The sequence below is a fragment of the Scardinius erythrophthalmus genome (genome assembly GCF_964197995.2).
Source record: "Scardinius erythrophthalmus genome assembly, chromosome: 20".
Lineage (NCBI taxonomy): Eukaryota > Metazoa > Chordata > Actinopteri > Cypriniformes > Leuciscidae > Scardinius > Scardinius erythrophthalmus.
The window spans coordinates 22,279,845-22,295,397 of NC_138240.1; the positions used below are offsets into that span (position 1 = coordinate 22,279,845).

General features: G+C 41.3%; 1 protein-coding gene across 2 annotated transcripts in view; it reads left to right on the top strand.

Moving 5' to 3' along the window:
- The window catches only part of lrrc75ba (leucine rich repeat containing 75Ba), a 58,365-nt gene that overhangs the window by 42,097 nt on the left and 715 nt on the right, over nt 1-15,553 (top strand). Inside the window, exons 4-5 of one of the 2 annotated variants that reach the window (XR_014028985.1) lie at nt 11,590-11,935; nt 13,321-14,009. Coding sequence is in view for 1 of the 2 variants with exons in the window: in XM_081349732.1 (XP_081205858.1) it covers nt 11,590-11,935; nt 13,321-13,548 (574 nt within the window). In the remaining variant the exon portion in view is untranslated. Of the gene's footprint in view, nt 1-11,589; nt 11,936-13,320; nt 15,552-15,553 lie in introns of those variants that run through there. The other variant, XM_081349732.1, reaches the window with a different exon arrangement.

The window sequence follows — 15,553 nt, forward strand, 5'->3', positions numbered from 1 at the left end:
ACTCTCCCTCGGGCGGCCAGGGCGGAGACTTTCCCTCGGGCGGCCAGGGCGGAGACGACCCCTCGGGCGGCCAGGGCGGAGACTTTCCCTCGGGCGGCCAGGGCGGAGACGACCCCTCGGGCGGCCAGGGCGGAGACGACCCCTCGGGCGGCCAGGGTGGAGACGACCCCTCGGGCGGCCAGGGCGGAGACGACCCCTCGGGCGGCCAGGGCGGAGACGATCCCTCGGGCGGCCACGGCGGAGAAGACCCCTCGGGTGGCCAAGGCTCAGGAACTGGAACAGACACCACCAGTTCAGGAACTGGAACTGGCACCACCGGAGCTGGCACTGGAACTGGCACCACCGGCTCAGGCACTGGAACTGGCACCACCGGAACTGGCACTGGAACTTGCACCACAGACTCAGGCACTGGAACTGGCACCACCGACTCAGGCACTGGAACTGGCACCACCGACTCAGGCACTGGAACTGGCACCACCGGAACTGGCACTGGAACTGGAACTGGCACTGGAACTGGCACCACCGGCTCAGGCACCACCGGCTCAGGCACTGGAACTGGCACCACCGGAACTGGCACTGGAACTGGCACCACCGGCACTGGCACCGGAACTGGCACCACCGGCTCAGGCACTGGAACTGGCACCACCGGCTCAGGCACTGGAACTGGCACCACCGGCTCAGGCACCACCGGCTCAGGCACTGGAACTGGCACCACCGGCACCACCGGAACTGGCACCGGAACTGGCACCACCGGCTCAGGCACTGGAACTGGCACCACCGGCTCAGGCACTGGAACTGGCACCACCGGCTCAGGCACCACCGGCTCAGGCACTGGAACTGGCACCACCGGCACCACCGGAACTGGCACTGGAACTGGCACCACCGGAACTGGAACTGGCACTGGAACTGGCACCACCGGAACTGGCACTGGCTCGGGCACTGGAACTGGCATCACCGGCTCAGGCACTGGAACAGACACCACCGGCTCGGGCACTGGAACTGGCACCACCGGCTCGGGAACTGGCACCACCGGTTCAGGAACAGACACCACCGGTTCAAGTGTGTGCGTAGCCCACACACACCACATGGCTGTGGTCATAATGGCCAGTGTAGCGGTCACTGAGGGCTCAGGAACAGACACCACCGACTCAGAAACAGACACAGAAACAGACACAAGCACAGGCACAGACTCAGGAACAGACACTGGCTCCGGAACTGGAACAGACACAGACACAGGAACAGGCTCCGGCTCCGGCTCAGGAACAGACACCGGCTCCGGCTCAGGAACAGACACCGGCTCCGGCTCAGGAACAGACACCGGCTCCGGCTCAGGAACAGACACCGGCTCCGGCTCAGGAACAGACACCGGCTCGACGGCGGCCATCTTGTCAGGGGACACAGGCTCGGCAGACGTGACATGAACAGGCTCGGCGGCGGCCTTCTTGTCCGAAGACACAGGCTCGGCAGGCGTGACGTGAACAGGCTCGGCGGCGGCCATCTTGTCCGAAGACAAAGGCTCGGCAGGGGTGACGTGAACAGGCTCGGCGGCGGCCATCTTGTCCGAAGACACAGGCTCAGCAGGCGTGGCGTGAACAGGCTCGGCGGGCTGTTCGGGCACGGCCTCCAGGATGACAGCGTGCTGTTCGGGAACGGCTTCTGGTACATTGGGGAGGCAGGAAGTCCTCCTTCTCCTCCGCCTTCTTTGATGGCGAATAGCAGGCTCTGGGCTGAACAGAACCTGTGGTGAAGGGAGCTCTGGGTTGGGCATCATCAGCCCAGGGTCGAAGAGAGACTGAAGTGGAGAGTGGTGCCGGGGCTCACATCTAGCACCTCCCCTCCCACGACCTCCACGGGTCCCAGAAAACCTGGCCAGACGAGTTCCCTCAAATGATTGTCCGTGTCTGATGGAAGGGGATTCGGGGGAATTGACTGTCATGGCCTCCTCAGTCTGACTGGCCCAAAGCGCGAAACACTGAAAAATGTTCAAACGCGGTTCCGTCTCTCCGGCTCGAGAAACTCCACCATGCTGGGTTCCTCTCCTCCCAGTAGGGGGAAGGATACGGAAACCCGTACTGCTGGATCTTGACATTTGGATGGAGTCCTTCTGTCACGATACACACACACAGGGAAATAGGCAAGTTCCAAGAGCAGTATTTATTGGGTAATCCGTACTCACAACTAGTCCAGGCAAGGGTCAAATATCCAGTAAGGCAATCCAAAACACAAGAAACAAACAAGAACAGGGCAGATGCAAACGTCAGAAGTGCTGTGACATAAAACAAGGACTCCATGACAAACACTGAAACAGACAGGGTATAAATAGACAGATACAAACAAGGTAATGGGGAACAGCTGAGTGCAATAATCAAATGAGTCCAGGTAGGCATTATGGGATATGTAGTTCATGACGCAAGGATGACAGAATAGGGAAGAGAGACCTCTAGGGGAAAACCAGGGAACACCAACCAGACACTGTGACAGAAGGTGAATAGCACATATCAGGCAGATATTGGTATAAACTTAAATATCTATTGGTACAGTGTGTGACTAAACATACATCACAGTTTTCAAATACCTCCATTTTCAGTCCACACTACAGCACGAAAACAATGTTTTCAAATTTTCAAGACTTGGGAGTGTGTCTTCAAAAAGCTCATTTTCAGAGAAAAAGACTTCAAATGTATGTAAATGTATGCCTAAGAGAGTGAACCAACAAAACTAGAATGTTTCCATAATCAACCAGGCATAGACACCACGAAACAAGAGAATTAGAGAGAGCATGAGACTTGTGAGCTTATGAATATTAATTATTTGACTTGACATTCACCCAGTGGTCCTACCTGATTATTAATTAGGGACTAGCATAATAACAGATTGCAGCTTACTGATTGTGTGTTCATTTATTGATGTAACCATTTGGCAGGGTCGGGAAATTGTCAATTTATGCAGCAAGGCTAAAAAAAATAATTTGCACTGTCGTCAAGCAAAATATAACTCCTAATATTGTTTCCCAAAAGCAAATGGTGAACTTAAAAATTTCCTTGCATACAACTTTCAAGCTATACATTTAATGTGGATTGCATGGTCTAAATAATCTGGTTTTGGAAGAATTTGATAAGCAGTGTTTGAGTTCCTGTTGCAATGTCTGGTTTTGATTGCGAATTGGCATGTTGGCAAAAATAAGCAGTTTGTGACACTCTTGAAAATTGAGATCTTTTCTGGAACTCTAGTGGAGACACATGCACGATTACTAGGGTTTATTTCTCAGCAGTAAATCAGAGATCCCAGAGATTTAAAAAATTAGTTTACACAAACAAATTACAATTCTGTCATCATTTACTCACCCTCATGTTGTTTCAAACCCGTATTTGTGATTTTAATGTCAGCGATTGGTGTTTTGGTTCTCAAGTGGCATGTAATTGGCAGTGCTTTTACTTCTGTGTGTTGTATACCTGTGCTCAGTTAAGGCTATAATGTGTTAGTGTTATTTGCAGGCCTTCATAGAAAGACAGACCAGCATCTGCTCCTGGAGGCGGGTGTAAGTCTGAATCTCACGCTGATCAAAGGTGTGAAAGCATCCACTCAGGTAGAAAACAGCCATTGCCATGCCAACAGCGGTGGGAGGCATGTCTTTGTTGCACTTGTCTTCCTTTTCTCTGTCACTCATTCTGCTTGGTTGGTTTTTAGCTTTCAGGTTATCCTCTGTATCATCTCTCACCTCTCAAAGCCTTTCAGACCAATTCAGGGATGAAAAACAGGCCCCAGCTTTTCTACTTGTGTACAGGTTTCGGTAAATAATCACACTCGCAATCATTTTTGTTTTGTGGTGGAAGAATTTGTAGACCGTCAGCATAGTCAGACAAACATATTGTATGGGTACTTTCCATAAACATAAGGGTTTTTATACTGTACAAACTATATATTGCATCCCCTTACACTAACCTTAACCCTACCCATCACAGAAAAAAAATCTGCTTTTTTACATGTTCAAAAAACATAATTTAGTATGATTTCTAAGCTGTTTTCCTCATGGGGAGCAAAAACCGTTCTCACAAGGACAAAGATTTCAAATATTGCCATCTTTGTGGGGACATTTTGTCCCATACTACCCATCACAGAAAACATTCTGCATTTTTTTACATGTTTGAAAAACATCACTTAGTATGATTTATAAGCTATTTTCCTCATGGGGACCAAAACATTTCCCCATTAGGACAAGGATTTCGGATATTACCATCTTTGTGGGGACATTTTGTCCCCATAGGGTTTACAAGGCCCTCCACACACACACACCAGGTAGGCGTACTGTATCATATGTTGAGAAAGTTATCTGTTAGCGTACCCATTCATCCCAGTGTCAGTTGCTTGACTATAAATCTGTGGGGACAAAATCTATCATGCAAAAAAGTGTTGGGGACCTCACTATAAATTATGCTTACACCACACTAGTACCGTTCAAATGTTTGGGGTCGGGACATTTTTTTTATGCTTTTGAAAGAAGTCTCTTATGCTTACCAAGGCTGCCTTATTGGGACATTACTTGTCCCTGTCTCTAAAGCCTTCTCCTTTTTGCTCTTTTTCATGGGAATGTAAAGTCGTGTTTGGTTACAACTACCCACAGTGCTTCTAGTGATCATAAGATCTTAATGCTAGCTTCTTGTCATGCTCGACTGCCATACAACTGTGTAGGTCTTTTCAATGTCAAAGCAGAACAATTTCTAGAGAAAAAGTCTATCAGATTAGGCTGTATGTGAGAAAGTAGAGCTTGACTCCATACATGTGCCTTACCATATTAGACACGACTTCCTTTTTTCCTTTGCTCATTTAGACAAATCACTGAATGAGAAATTCATATTTAGGTAGGATTCTGCAGTAATGCAAGAAGACATTTTTGTGTTCAGATTTGTTTATGCTTTTTAATGAACAACCTGTTCACTATAGGAGATACTAATAGAGATATGCTGCTTGCCTCTTTTCAGCCATTTGTGAACAAAATCAGATTGACATGACACGATTTCCTTCCTTAAATGAAGCAATTTAGAATGTGAGAATGAGAAGAGCGCGTTGATTACTTATTGTGTAATATGCTAGTAAAGCAGAAAAGATTGTTTCCCCTGGTAAATTCTCATTGCCACAGGTGTCAGAATAATAAAACATCAAATCATTTCCCTTTTTTCCTCTTGTAGTAGTAATATAGTTAGTGGGGATGTCAGTTTAATGTATTAAATAATGCAATTTGTGCATGTGTGAAGAGACAGAATGTACTTATGGGCCAGAATTAATAATGGAGATATTTTGCATCATTGATGACTCTGCAAAAACAAAATGGAGTGAGGCTTGAATCAGACGTGTCAGGGAAGACTAGAGGGAGAAAATGAGGTGCTGAGGAGGAAATCTTTTCAGCTCTGCGTGGCCAAAATTTTGTCTTCTGCATGTTTCAATAGTCACATACTTCCATAGACTGGAAATGTGCTGCGAAGTGAACTCACATTGGCGCTGTCTGAGTGCAGAATGCTTAGTCTCTGTGATTGTACGAAAGCTGACAGTAAGGAAAATGAATGTCACTCATAGCTGCTGGTTGCCAAGGAACGCGAAGTGAGCCCGAAGTGACTGTAATTCAAACTGGCACTCAGTCGCGAGGAAAATAAACCAATAAATAACACATTAAAATTACTTTTATTATTCTTTTACCCATCCTGCAGTGGAAAAAGGCACATGCTACTGCACACAGTATGTCACTAAATTCAAAAATGCGATCAATCAATATAACCACATTTAATATTAAAATATAAATATGAAGATATCAAGATATAAGTAAATGTAGGTTATTTTTTAGAGATTATGCTTAAAATCAAGAAAAATATGGCAACATTTAATTCCGACAGTCCTTTTAACTATAAGTAACTTTGCAACTAAATGTCAACTAGAGTATTAGTTAGACTGCCTGCTTAAAGGAGAACTTGGTAACTTTTTGAACTTAATAAAACTGTCTAGAAATCATTTGGATGGTTAAACAACCTGTTCTGGTGATATTGGTGACTTTCCCCGCTCCCCCCAGCGTTCCCAGGCGGAAAACCAACCTTGCAACTTGGGGACTTACCGTCCCGGCAAGATAGAAATTGGAAGTCTCGTGAGAAACGAGAACGAGCGCGAAACACGAATTGCTTTACGGCAATTCGACATAAACACACACGCATGTATGATGTATTACCAGATTACCCACCTCGGTAGACATAGCTCCACACAATACAGCTGGCTTGCTCCGATCAAAACACACGCACATGAGCAGCGGTAGAGAGGGGGAGGAGGCCGCCGCAAGTGAGTTTTTTACGACCGTGTTGTGAAATATACGTCCCCCACAGCTGTAGGGGGAGCTCGTGGGGAAAACTTGCGACAACAAAAGGGAAAATCAGCGAAGAAGTGACTAGAGTTCGCTAGAGTTGCCGAGTTCTCTTTTAATATCTGCTAACACTTTATTTTGATGGTCCCCCAACAGACATTTTACTGACTTATTTTACTTACTTTCATTTTACTGAGTAACTTTGCAACTACATGTCAATTTATTCTACCCCAAACCCTAACCTAACAGTCTACTATTAGTCTAATGAGAGTTAGTTGATATGTAGTTGAGAAGTTACTTTTAGCTAGTTGAATGTGTAAAGTGGACCATCAAAATAAAGTGTAACCAAAAATACTATATGCATTTGTGTTTCTCAAGTAAATCTATCCTGTTTTAAGTTGTTAGGTTGTTTAAATGTTTTACTGCACAACTAGATACAATTATGATTAAGAAGACTTTTTTTAACCTTTTTTCCATGCTTAAAATGGCAGAATCTAAAAAATATTTGTTTCTAATGACCAATTTGTACTTGTCTTTAAATAATTCGCTCAAAAGCACCTCCCTAGCTGACTTTGTATCTATATTGATTCCTAATGCATCTTCAAAGAACTTCTTCAGCATTTCATCAAAGCACGCAGTCTTTTCATGGGCCAACCTATTGCTATTTAATCACAGAGATCCCTCAAATGTCACTGTTTAAAGGCAGAGCAGATTGGCTTGTGAGTTAGCAGAAATGAGGCAACGAGCTTAAAAGAACCACTGTTTGTCAAAATATAGCCTTTGGACATTTGTATACAGCATAAACCCCAGGGGGTTTGGACCTGGAGTTATATTTGGAAAAGAAATTGAATTTGGGCGCAAACACAGAAGAGTGATGCCACCTGCTACCAGTAATAGGAAAATAGAGGAAGACTGTCAGTAGGATTTCATGAAGAGATATCAGCCTTTGAGAGGATTGTAATAATGCATTTGCATCTCAGTGTGGGTGTGTGTGTGTTTCCTTGGCAAATGAATATTCTTTTGATCTCTGTCCTGTGGTTCGTATATTGCAAGACTCGCCATATTTCCATTTCAAACTGTGCATTGTTACCGTGTGGCCCAAATCATGAAGAATTTATCATGTACATCTGTGAAGCTGAGTGATCTTCAAGCAGATGTATGTCTGTGTTTGTGTTTTATTGATCCTGTTAATGGAACTAGGTCAAATGAAGCACACAGAATGGCAAGGATTTGGTGGTGGTTCTGATAGAGGACTGTGGAGGAGTAGAGGGGAGCTACTGCGGTTTTGAAAGGAGTTTTTTTTCCCCCTAACATTCACTTTTAACATTTTCAACGTTTAATTTTCTTATGTCAGCAGATAGATTTGGTTAACAGGCTAGGCTAGATCCTCATACTATCTGATCAGTTTTAATAGCACTACAGAGACACTTCAACCTACAAACCCTTGTGAAAAAGAAGTACACTTTAGCATGCCTGTAAAATAGTACTTATTATGGAAATGTACACTTCAAATGATTATACTTAAGTGTGAAATTGATGTAATGTTATAATTGTATTATATAATTGCTAAATGTATTATAATGTAGTTTGCCAAACTTGAGTTATTTGACCCACTTAAAGGGATACTTCAGGATTTAGCATTAAGCTTTGTATTAGTAGAAAACCTGTAGTATTTTCGAATTACCATGCTTTCCACCCTCATATCCCCCTGAGACAAGAGATTTATGTATTTTTTGTCTGGAAAAAATCCTCTGATGACGCAAAAATCGTCATTTTGCGTCATCGGAGGATTTTCTGGCCAGAGGCTAAAGACTACAGCCAGTAGATGGCGTTGTTCCGCATGTTTTCAGCCCGCCCATAGAGGGTGGGATCTCACTCACAGAATGTACACAGTATCAGCCGTCTTTCTTTGGAAGCTAAGCTAGCAGGCTCTTGTTCTGTGGAGAAAGCTGAATAGTAGGAGAAAGCTGAGTAGTAGGGGTTACCATCCTCCTTTTCCCGGACTTGTCCGGCGGGCGAGATCGTTCAAAATGTCCGGGATTCAGCTTTTGCTTTCTGCGGTCGCCATTCATTGTTTACATGCACACCTTTTGTTACAATCTAACTGAATTCATTCCGATTGGTGAATCTGAATGTAGTGTTTACATGAACGCTAAACAAGTGATCGGTTGATGTGCGTTTTACCATTGCTAAGAAAATTCCCGCTCCTCCGTGAGAGATACGAGACCCGGCGCGTCTCAGTAATGACGCCACCGGCCTCGCGCCATTCTCCCGCGGCCGTCAGCCTCGTCCTGCTCGCCACAGTAAACATGATGAATGAATGGCGATTGTAGAACGCAAAAGCCGAATCCCGGACATTTTGGCCGATCTGTAAATCCCTGGCAAACTCATCACGTAGACTAGCTAGCCTTGTTGTTGTTTTCAACTGTACACTCTTACCGGTAGGCGTGGCCTCCTAAGGCAGCGAAGCAAGTGCATTCTGGGAGTTGTTGTCTTTCATCCACATAAGCCAAAAATACATTTTCTGGCTTTTCTCAGTCTAGAAAGCTCCAAATTCAAAAATTTCTTCACATTTCTTCTACTTAAATGACCTATTTTAAATACACATTCATCTTGCCAGAGGTGAAGTAACCCTTTAAGTAGGATATAGTACATCTTCATATGTAATTTTATAATTCTATTGTCTTTGAAAATATGGTGTACTGTCAAATGTACTGACAAATATTTATGGTAAACTAAAATATACTTTAATGGCATTTCTATTGAAACTTGTTTGTATATTTGGAATTTCACATTTGTAATGATGGATTTAAAATTTAGTACATATTAACTTGTTAATCAAAATGTAATGTCAAATAACACTACAGTTACAATCAAGTACTTGTACATGTGCTTTAGCATGGTAGTCAACACATCAAAATAAGTTCTTTAAAGCAAAAAATAATCAAATATAATTATTTAAAATGCACTTTTAGTTTGACATTATTACAAAGTGGACTGTTTAAAAGTGTACTTAAATGTGTACAGAAACATCTTGAAATTGTACTCTCCTTAAGTACACTTAAGTGGCGTTCCATTTAATTAATATTATATTATTGGCAAGCGCTATAGCTATAACACTACAAGTACAATTAAGAGCACTTCTTTTTCACAAAGGAATGGCTTATATTTTACTTTGCAAAGACTAAAAGGAGAAAGTATTTTAACATTGAATTACACCTTCTAATTAACATTCGTATCTTTTTTTTATAATTTCTGTTTAAATTCTAAAATAATCATGTTTTTTTCCAATCAAAGGAGCGAGTGTCGGCTAGTCTAAATCTCAAATCCAAAAAGTAGCCTACAGTTCAGTTGAATGTTGGACTTTGAGCTAAATATGAATTTCCTAGCAACTGTACATTGAGAGTGAAAATAAGATTTATTGTGGGTGAGTAGAAAGGCACTGATGCCTGCAACCATCATCAGAAAAAAAAAAAAAAAAAACCTCATAACAGCAGCTTTCAGCAGAAGCAGGGATCCACGGTTTGGCAGAACAATAGTGAACTCTGACTATGAACCTTACTTAAGAAATTATTTGAGAAGAAAAAAATAGATGTTTTTTCTTCCTCTTATTAGATGTCTAATATAATCTCCTTTTATAGACTGTATGTTTCTCCAGTACAACTTTGGCTGTAATCCTTTTAATTAGAGTCAAAATAAAGACAAACCATTTAATTAATGACTTCTTCACACCAATTCATGTGTCCAAATTTGTTTGTGTCCAATAATGTTTTAGTCTATGCAAGTTTGGTCAAAAACTGTACATAAAAACAACACATTAAATAACAGTTTGCACTAATTTTTGTAATTTAATTAATTTGCAGGCAAATGAGTTCTCAAGTACATGAGAAGATAATAAAATAAAATCAATGCACAACTTTTCTCTACCCAAGTCCTCAAAGAAAGAAGCTTCTCAAAATAAATGTATTTGCATGACTGAAGTGTGCCAGATAGTCGTAGCTTTGCCAAATAACCTCACATCAAAGAACACTATGGTAGAAGCATTATGGGCTGCATTTCTGCCTTCCGTCATAAAGCCTACATTACTATGATGAAAGCACATCAGAGAGTACCTGAGAAGTCTTTTCATGACTTTGGACCTTGCAACTAGACTAAACGCTCAGCAATTTACTCAAAGGGAAGAAACAAGCGGTTTGGATTGGCCAAGTCAAAGACTTGTAACAGGCAATACATGCATGAAAGCTTTTAAAGCTCTTATCTGATTTCTGCAAAGGATCTTGATGCCAGCTACTGAAGCTAGAGGATATGTGCACATAAATTGTATATATGACTAAGTCATTGAACAACGAATTTCAAAGGAAAATTTTCATTGAATAGATGTTTATCAGTATATCGATGCAGTAAAGATGAAATGCACATACATGCCAATGCAATCAGGTGCTTCTCACGATAGCAATAACTAATTGTGTACTCAGTTTTTAATGTTTATTCTGTTTTATATCTGCAGTGTTGTTCCCAAAAGCTACTTCACAAACTATTGTAATAAACAGGGAAATTGCTTACCTACGACTACGGAAATAATCAAACTCCGAATGGCAAAGAACAAGTTTGAGAACACTAAATGTTATAACAAGGTTCAACTTCAGTTCAGATATGTCTCTGTGAACTGTTTGTCACCTAAATCAACACATTTTATTTATTGGTTATTTGTTGCCAAGTCCCACTAATTTGAGAGCTTTACCTATCCTCATATAAAGAAGCCAGGCTTACAGATTTTACTTAAATGATTTACACTTTCAAATGTACAAAGTGTACATAAAAATGTACTAGCCTACATTTGTAATCTTAATGCAATCCATACAGGCAAATATTAAGTGTAGCCTACTTTTACTCAGCACATTATAAAATGATAGATGTAATTCTGATATGATTGCAACTTGGATTTGATCTTTTTTGGACAAAGTCTGGACAGTAAAGTACATGTAACACTCACTGACCCCACCACTGTGGTCTTCCTTTCCCCTGTCTCTGGGATTTTAAATACTGGAAACAAAAAGTGATTACAGAACCCTGCTCTTAGCCAGAAGTGAATGATTTTAATATTGACCAAATAACTAAATCCTAAACCTCAATTTTGTTAAAGTCGCAGCATTATAAAGGATCAGATTTAGAGTCCAAATCACCCTAATGCTTGTATCTTTTTAAAGTAATTCCTCAGTATATAATAATTGTTTTTTTCCACTTTTCAGTCTTAAAACAACACTTCAGAAGAAGCTCTGCAGCGACTCGGTGGACCTCTCTGGCATCCCTTTATCAACTCGTGACATACGGCACGTGGCATATTACCTCCAGACCAGTGGGGGTGCTGTGATATCCGTAGATCTTAGTTTCACTGAGCTCCGGGACGAGGGCCTACGTCTACTTCTGCCCTTCCTGGGTGCATTGCCCAAACTCACAACGTTGGCTCTCAATGGGAACCGTCTGACTCTTGGCATCCTTAAAGATCTGTCTGAAGCCCTCAAAGAATCCAAGAGGTTCACTTGTCTTGCCTGGATTGACCTGGGCAACAACGTGGACATATTTACCATGCCACAGGTAAAACAACAGAATCTTAAAAATCAATCACAGTCGTCCCCCTTAATGTAGTATTAACACCGTGATAAATAATTGTTTTTGTGTAAAACGAGGTTGCACTGCAAGATATGAGGCACAACATGGATTAGCCAGGTAGGACATCCTTGATGCTCCTGGAGCAGTATTTTGTGAACAAAAAGTCATAGCCCTAGCCTTAAGCCTAACCTACCCCTAAAGTTAAAGACAATATCTTTGTCTACATATATATACATACATAACCCCAGCCTGAAGCATAATCTTATTCCTAAATGTAATGTTGAACTAGGACCATCAAGGATGTTGATCCAGGAACATGTTCTTCTTGGGTGAATCATGTTATGCAAAATGAATATTTGTTTGACACGTTTTCCGTCACCTTTTTCAACTGGCAGGGCAACCCATTTAATTAAAATCTATGTGGATGGGACTAGTTTCCCCTGAGGAGAAGACCCTCAACATTAGTTAATTCTTTAAGTGTCCTGAACTAACAAAGTCATTTTACAGCATTTTTAAATCTTTGTTCATGTTAATTGTCTTTATATATTAATAATATTTTGTTTTACTTTTTGCATTATAAACAAACATGAATTAAAAATTAACAGTGTTGCTTATTGTTAGTTTGTCATACCTAATGTATTAACTTATGTTAAAAAATGTACCTTATTGCTAATTGTTACCATATTTTTGTCGAATATGATAAATAAAACCGATTTTAGACCTTTTAAACCAAGTTTCTGGGTGGGTAACAGTTGTCAATTCAAGTACTGCTGGTTTACCATCTAATATAAGAAATAAATTATGTAAGATGATCTCATCCAGAGCACATACACTTTCTGTAACATCCACATCCAGACAATAGACACCTGACACCCCTACCTTAATCTGCACAATGTGTAACAGCAAAGACTTTATATATAGAAAAACGGTGCACTCATATTACTATGAATGGGAGAAAATGTAATACACAATATGGTGAAATAAGTCCCACCTTCTAAATGAAAGAGCCAATCGCCAACTGGTAAAGTCATAGCTTCACTTCAGCTGCCATTAGAAGCTCATGACTGCACATTGGCTGGTTTTTGTCATGATTTGAGCGTTTAGAAATAAAAATGTATGGGATAGTTGTTGTCAGATTTCATTGGTGATTTCAAATTATTTGTAAGCTTGGTGATCAGCTTTGGAGAATTTGATGTTTCCCCATTCAGAGAGATAGGAGCTGTACTTGCAGGACTGAAAAAGCTGCCCGAGAGAAATTTCAAAGATGGCCGCCAAGTGAAATGACTTGCCTTAAAAGGATTTTAGTAACAATCATTATCTGTAAGTAATTGTATCTCAGAGATGTTTAACTGTTTCTACTCTGTTCTCAGTCTCTTCTGGTGTCCCTACGGCGACGCTGTAGTCTAAAGAGCAGTCTGCCCACCATCTATGAGTACACAGAGGGTCAGCCCTATTGCTACCGCATGGAGAGTTCAATTGAAGAACCCAGCCTCTACGAAGAAGAGGAGGATGATGAGGAAGAGGAGGACCTGGAGCCATGGAGCATTGGGGAACAGAAAAGTTCAGGTAGCTTTACCCTGCGCCATTGCGAGAGGTGAACCAATCACGTTCATCTGACGATGGGTTAAAGAAAGAATGGGAGAGCGCAAGCAAGAGATTCCTCTTCTCTCTGTACCATTTCTCCCAATCAACACCTTTTACCATCTCTCTCCTCCACCGCAGCTCCATGACCTTCCCATTGTGGTTATGTGTGAACCAACAGCATCACATATAAAGAGCCACCTAACCACCGGAACACAGCAAACGGTGAAACATGGCAGTTTGAAACGCTCTAAAAGCTTCACCATTGACTTACTGTGTTGGCAGATGACGCTCCTTGACTCAAGGTGGGGGTTCATTGGAGGCGGCCACAGAGAGATGCTTTCTTACGCCCCTCTTCGGTCACAAAGAACCAGTGACGGACAGGAAAAAATGCGAATTACAAATCCCAGAGTCAATCGACTGGCTGATGCATACCAACGGTGGATGTGAAGCGTTATGGATCCCGCTTTTAACTAAGGTATGGTTAGGAATTTTGTGGGGTCGGGTCAGGTTTGGTCGTATTTGTCAGAGTTGCATTGCTGAGGCCGTCTCTGCCGCAGCAGACTGGACCTATCACCACTCTGTGTGTGCTCTACTAATCTCCCAACAAAAGCCATGAAACCAGCTCAACACACTATACAGATGACCCCACGTCACGTGACGCAAGCAAAACTGCTATGTCAAGACTTTTGCATTTTCCCCCCCTTTCCAAAATGTTCACGTGAATACCCACGCACCACTTGTCGTGTAGTTGTCAATGATGTTGAATTGCCAGCGGCTTGTTTTTGTTGTCTGCTAATGATGAACAAAGCTATCTTAGAAGACAACAGGTACATTTCAACACAGATACGTTTTTGTTATATATGAAAGGTTACTGAATGATAATAGCTTCTTATTTATGTTTAAGTCATAGTCTACATCCTAAATATACCTCTTACAATATGTCTTGCTGTGTCAAAGCATTGCTGTTCCCTTTGGAATGGTCCAATGAAATATGGCGTTTTACTTCCGTATGGTGTATTTTAAAATCTATTCTACATTCTAGTCTTGATTAGTCACGTCCGGTACACTTTACTAAAAGTGATTAGTCACGTCTGGTACATTGTACATTTTGTTAACTGTTCTTAACCTCATGCTCAAATTAACCTTGGCTGTAACAGAGTTTTTAAATCAAATTTCGGCTGACAAGTAATTAATGTCAAAATAAATGGACCTTGAGCTAAAGAGCTAATGATTGTTCCATGGCCTTTGATTACCTGAGCACTTTAGTCTGTTTTCATCAGGTTTGTGACTGAAACGCTTGTTGTAGCATTGTCGTCTTGTAACATAACATTTTTACGTAATTCTGAAACAAAAATGAGCCAAACAAATAGTCACTTTACTAACCAGCACTTAGTTGTTTAGGGGTAAATCACAGATGATCAAATAGTTCAATGTCAGTGTTATGTATGATATATGTGTTCTTTTAAATGTGTCCGTTTTGTGTGTGTATTTGTTTAATGTTATCTAATGTTTTCTCTGTGTTGTCGTTAACTTCAGACTATATTATATGTAATATTACAGAAAAACCATTTTTAGGGCCTCAACAAATTCAAATTATATGCAAAATAACCTCTTTTTAACTTTCCAAGGCTGAATATTAAAGTAATCTGGACTATTCAGAACTTATAAAAAATGAATTTAAGCAGCTTGTTGTTTGGCCCTTTATAGATCATTACAATTGCCAGGCTTGGTAATTGGTTTGGTTTGATGTGCTTATCTGGGATGTTTAACCTGCGTAATGCTATATCTGTTACTCATAAACGGCATGACGGTGTCAATGCCCACAATGCTAAGCAAACTAATACACTCAGTCAGTGGCAGGTTATTGATAGAGGGCAGCTTATTTGTCATGTTGTTTATGTGTAAGTTTCTGTCTGTGTCATACAGTGTCCTCTTAATCTGTGCTTCAAACATCCTGTATTAAACAGTTTATAAGACTGACTGTTAAACGCTTCTGTAATAAACTTTTATTGATTATAC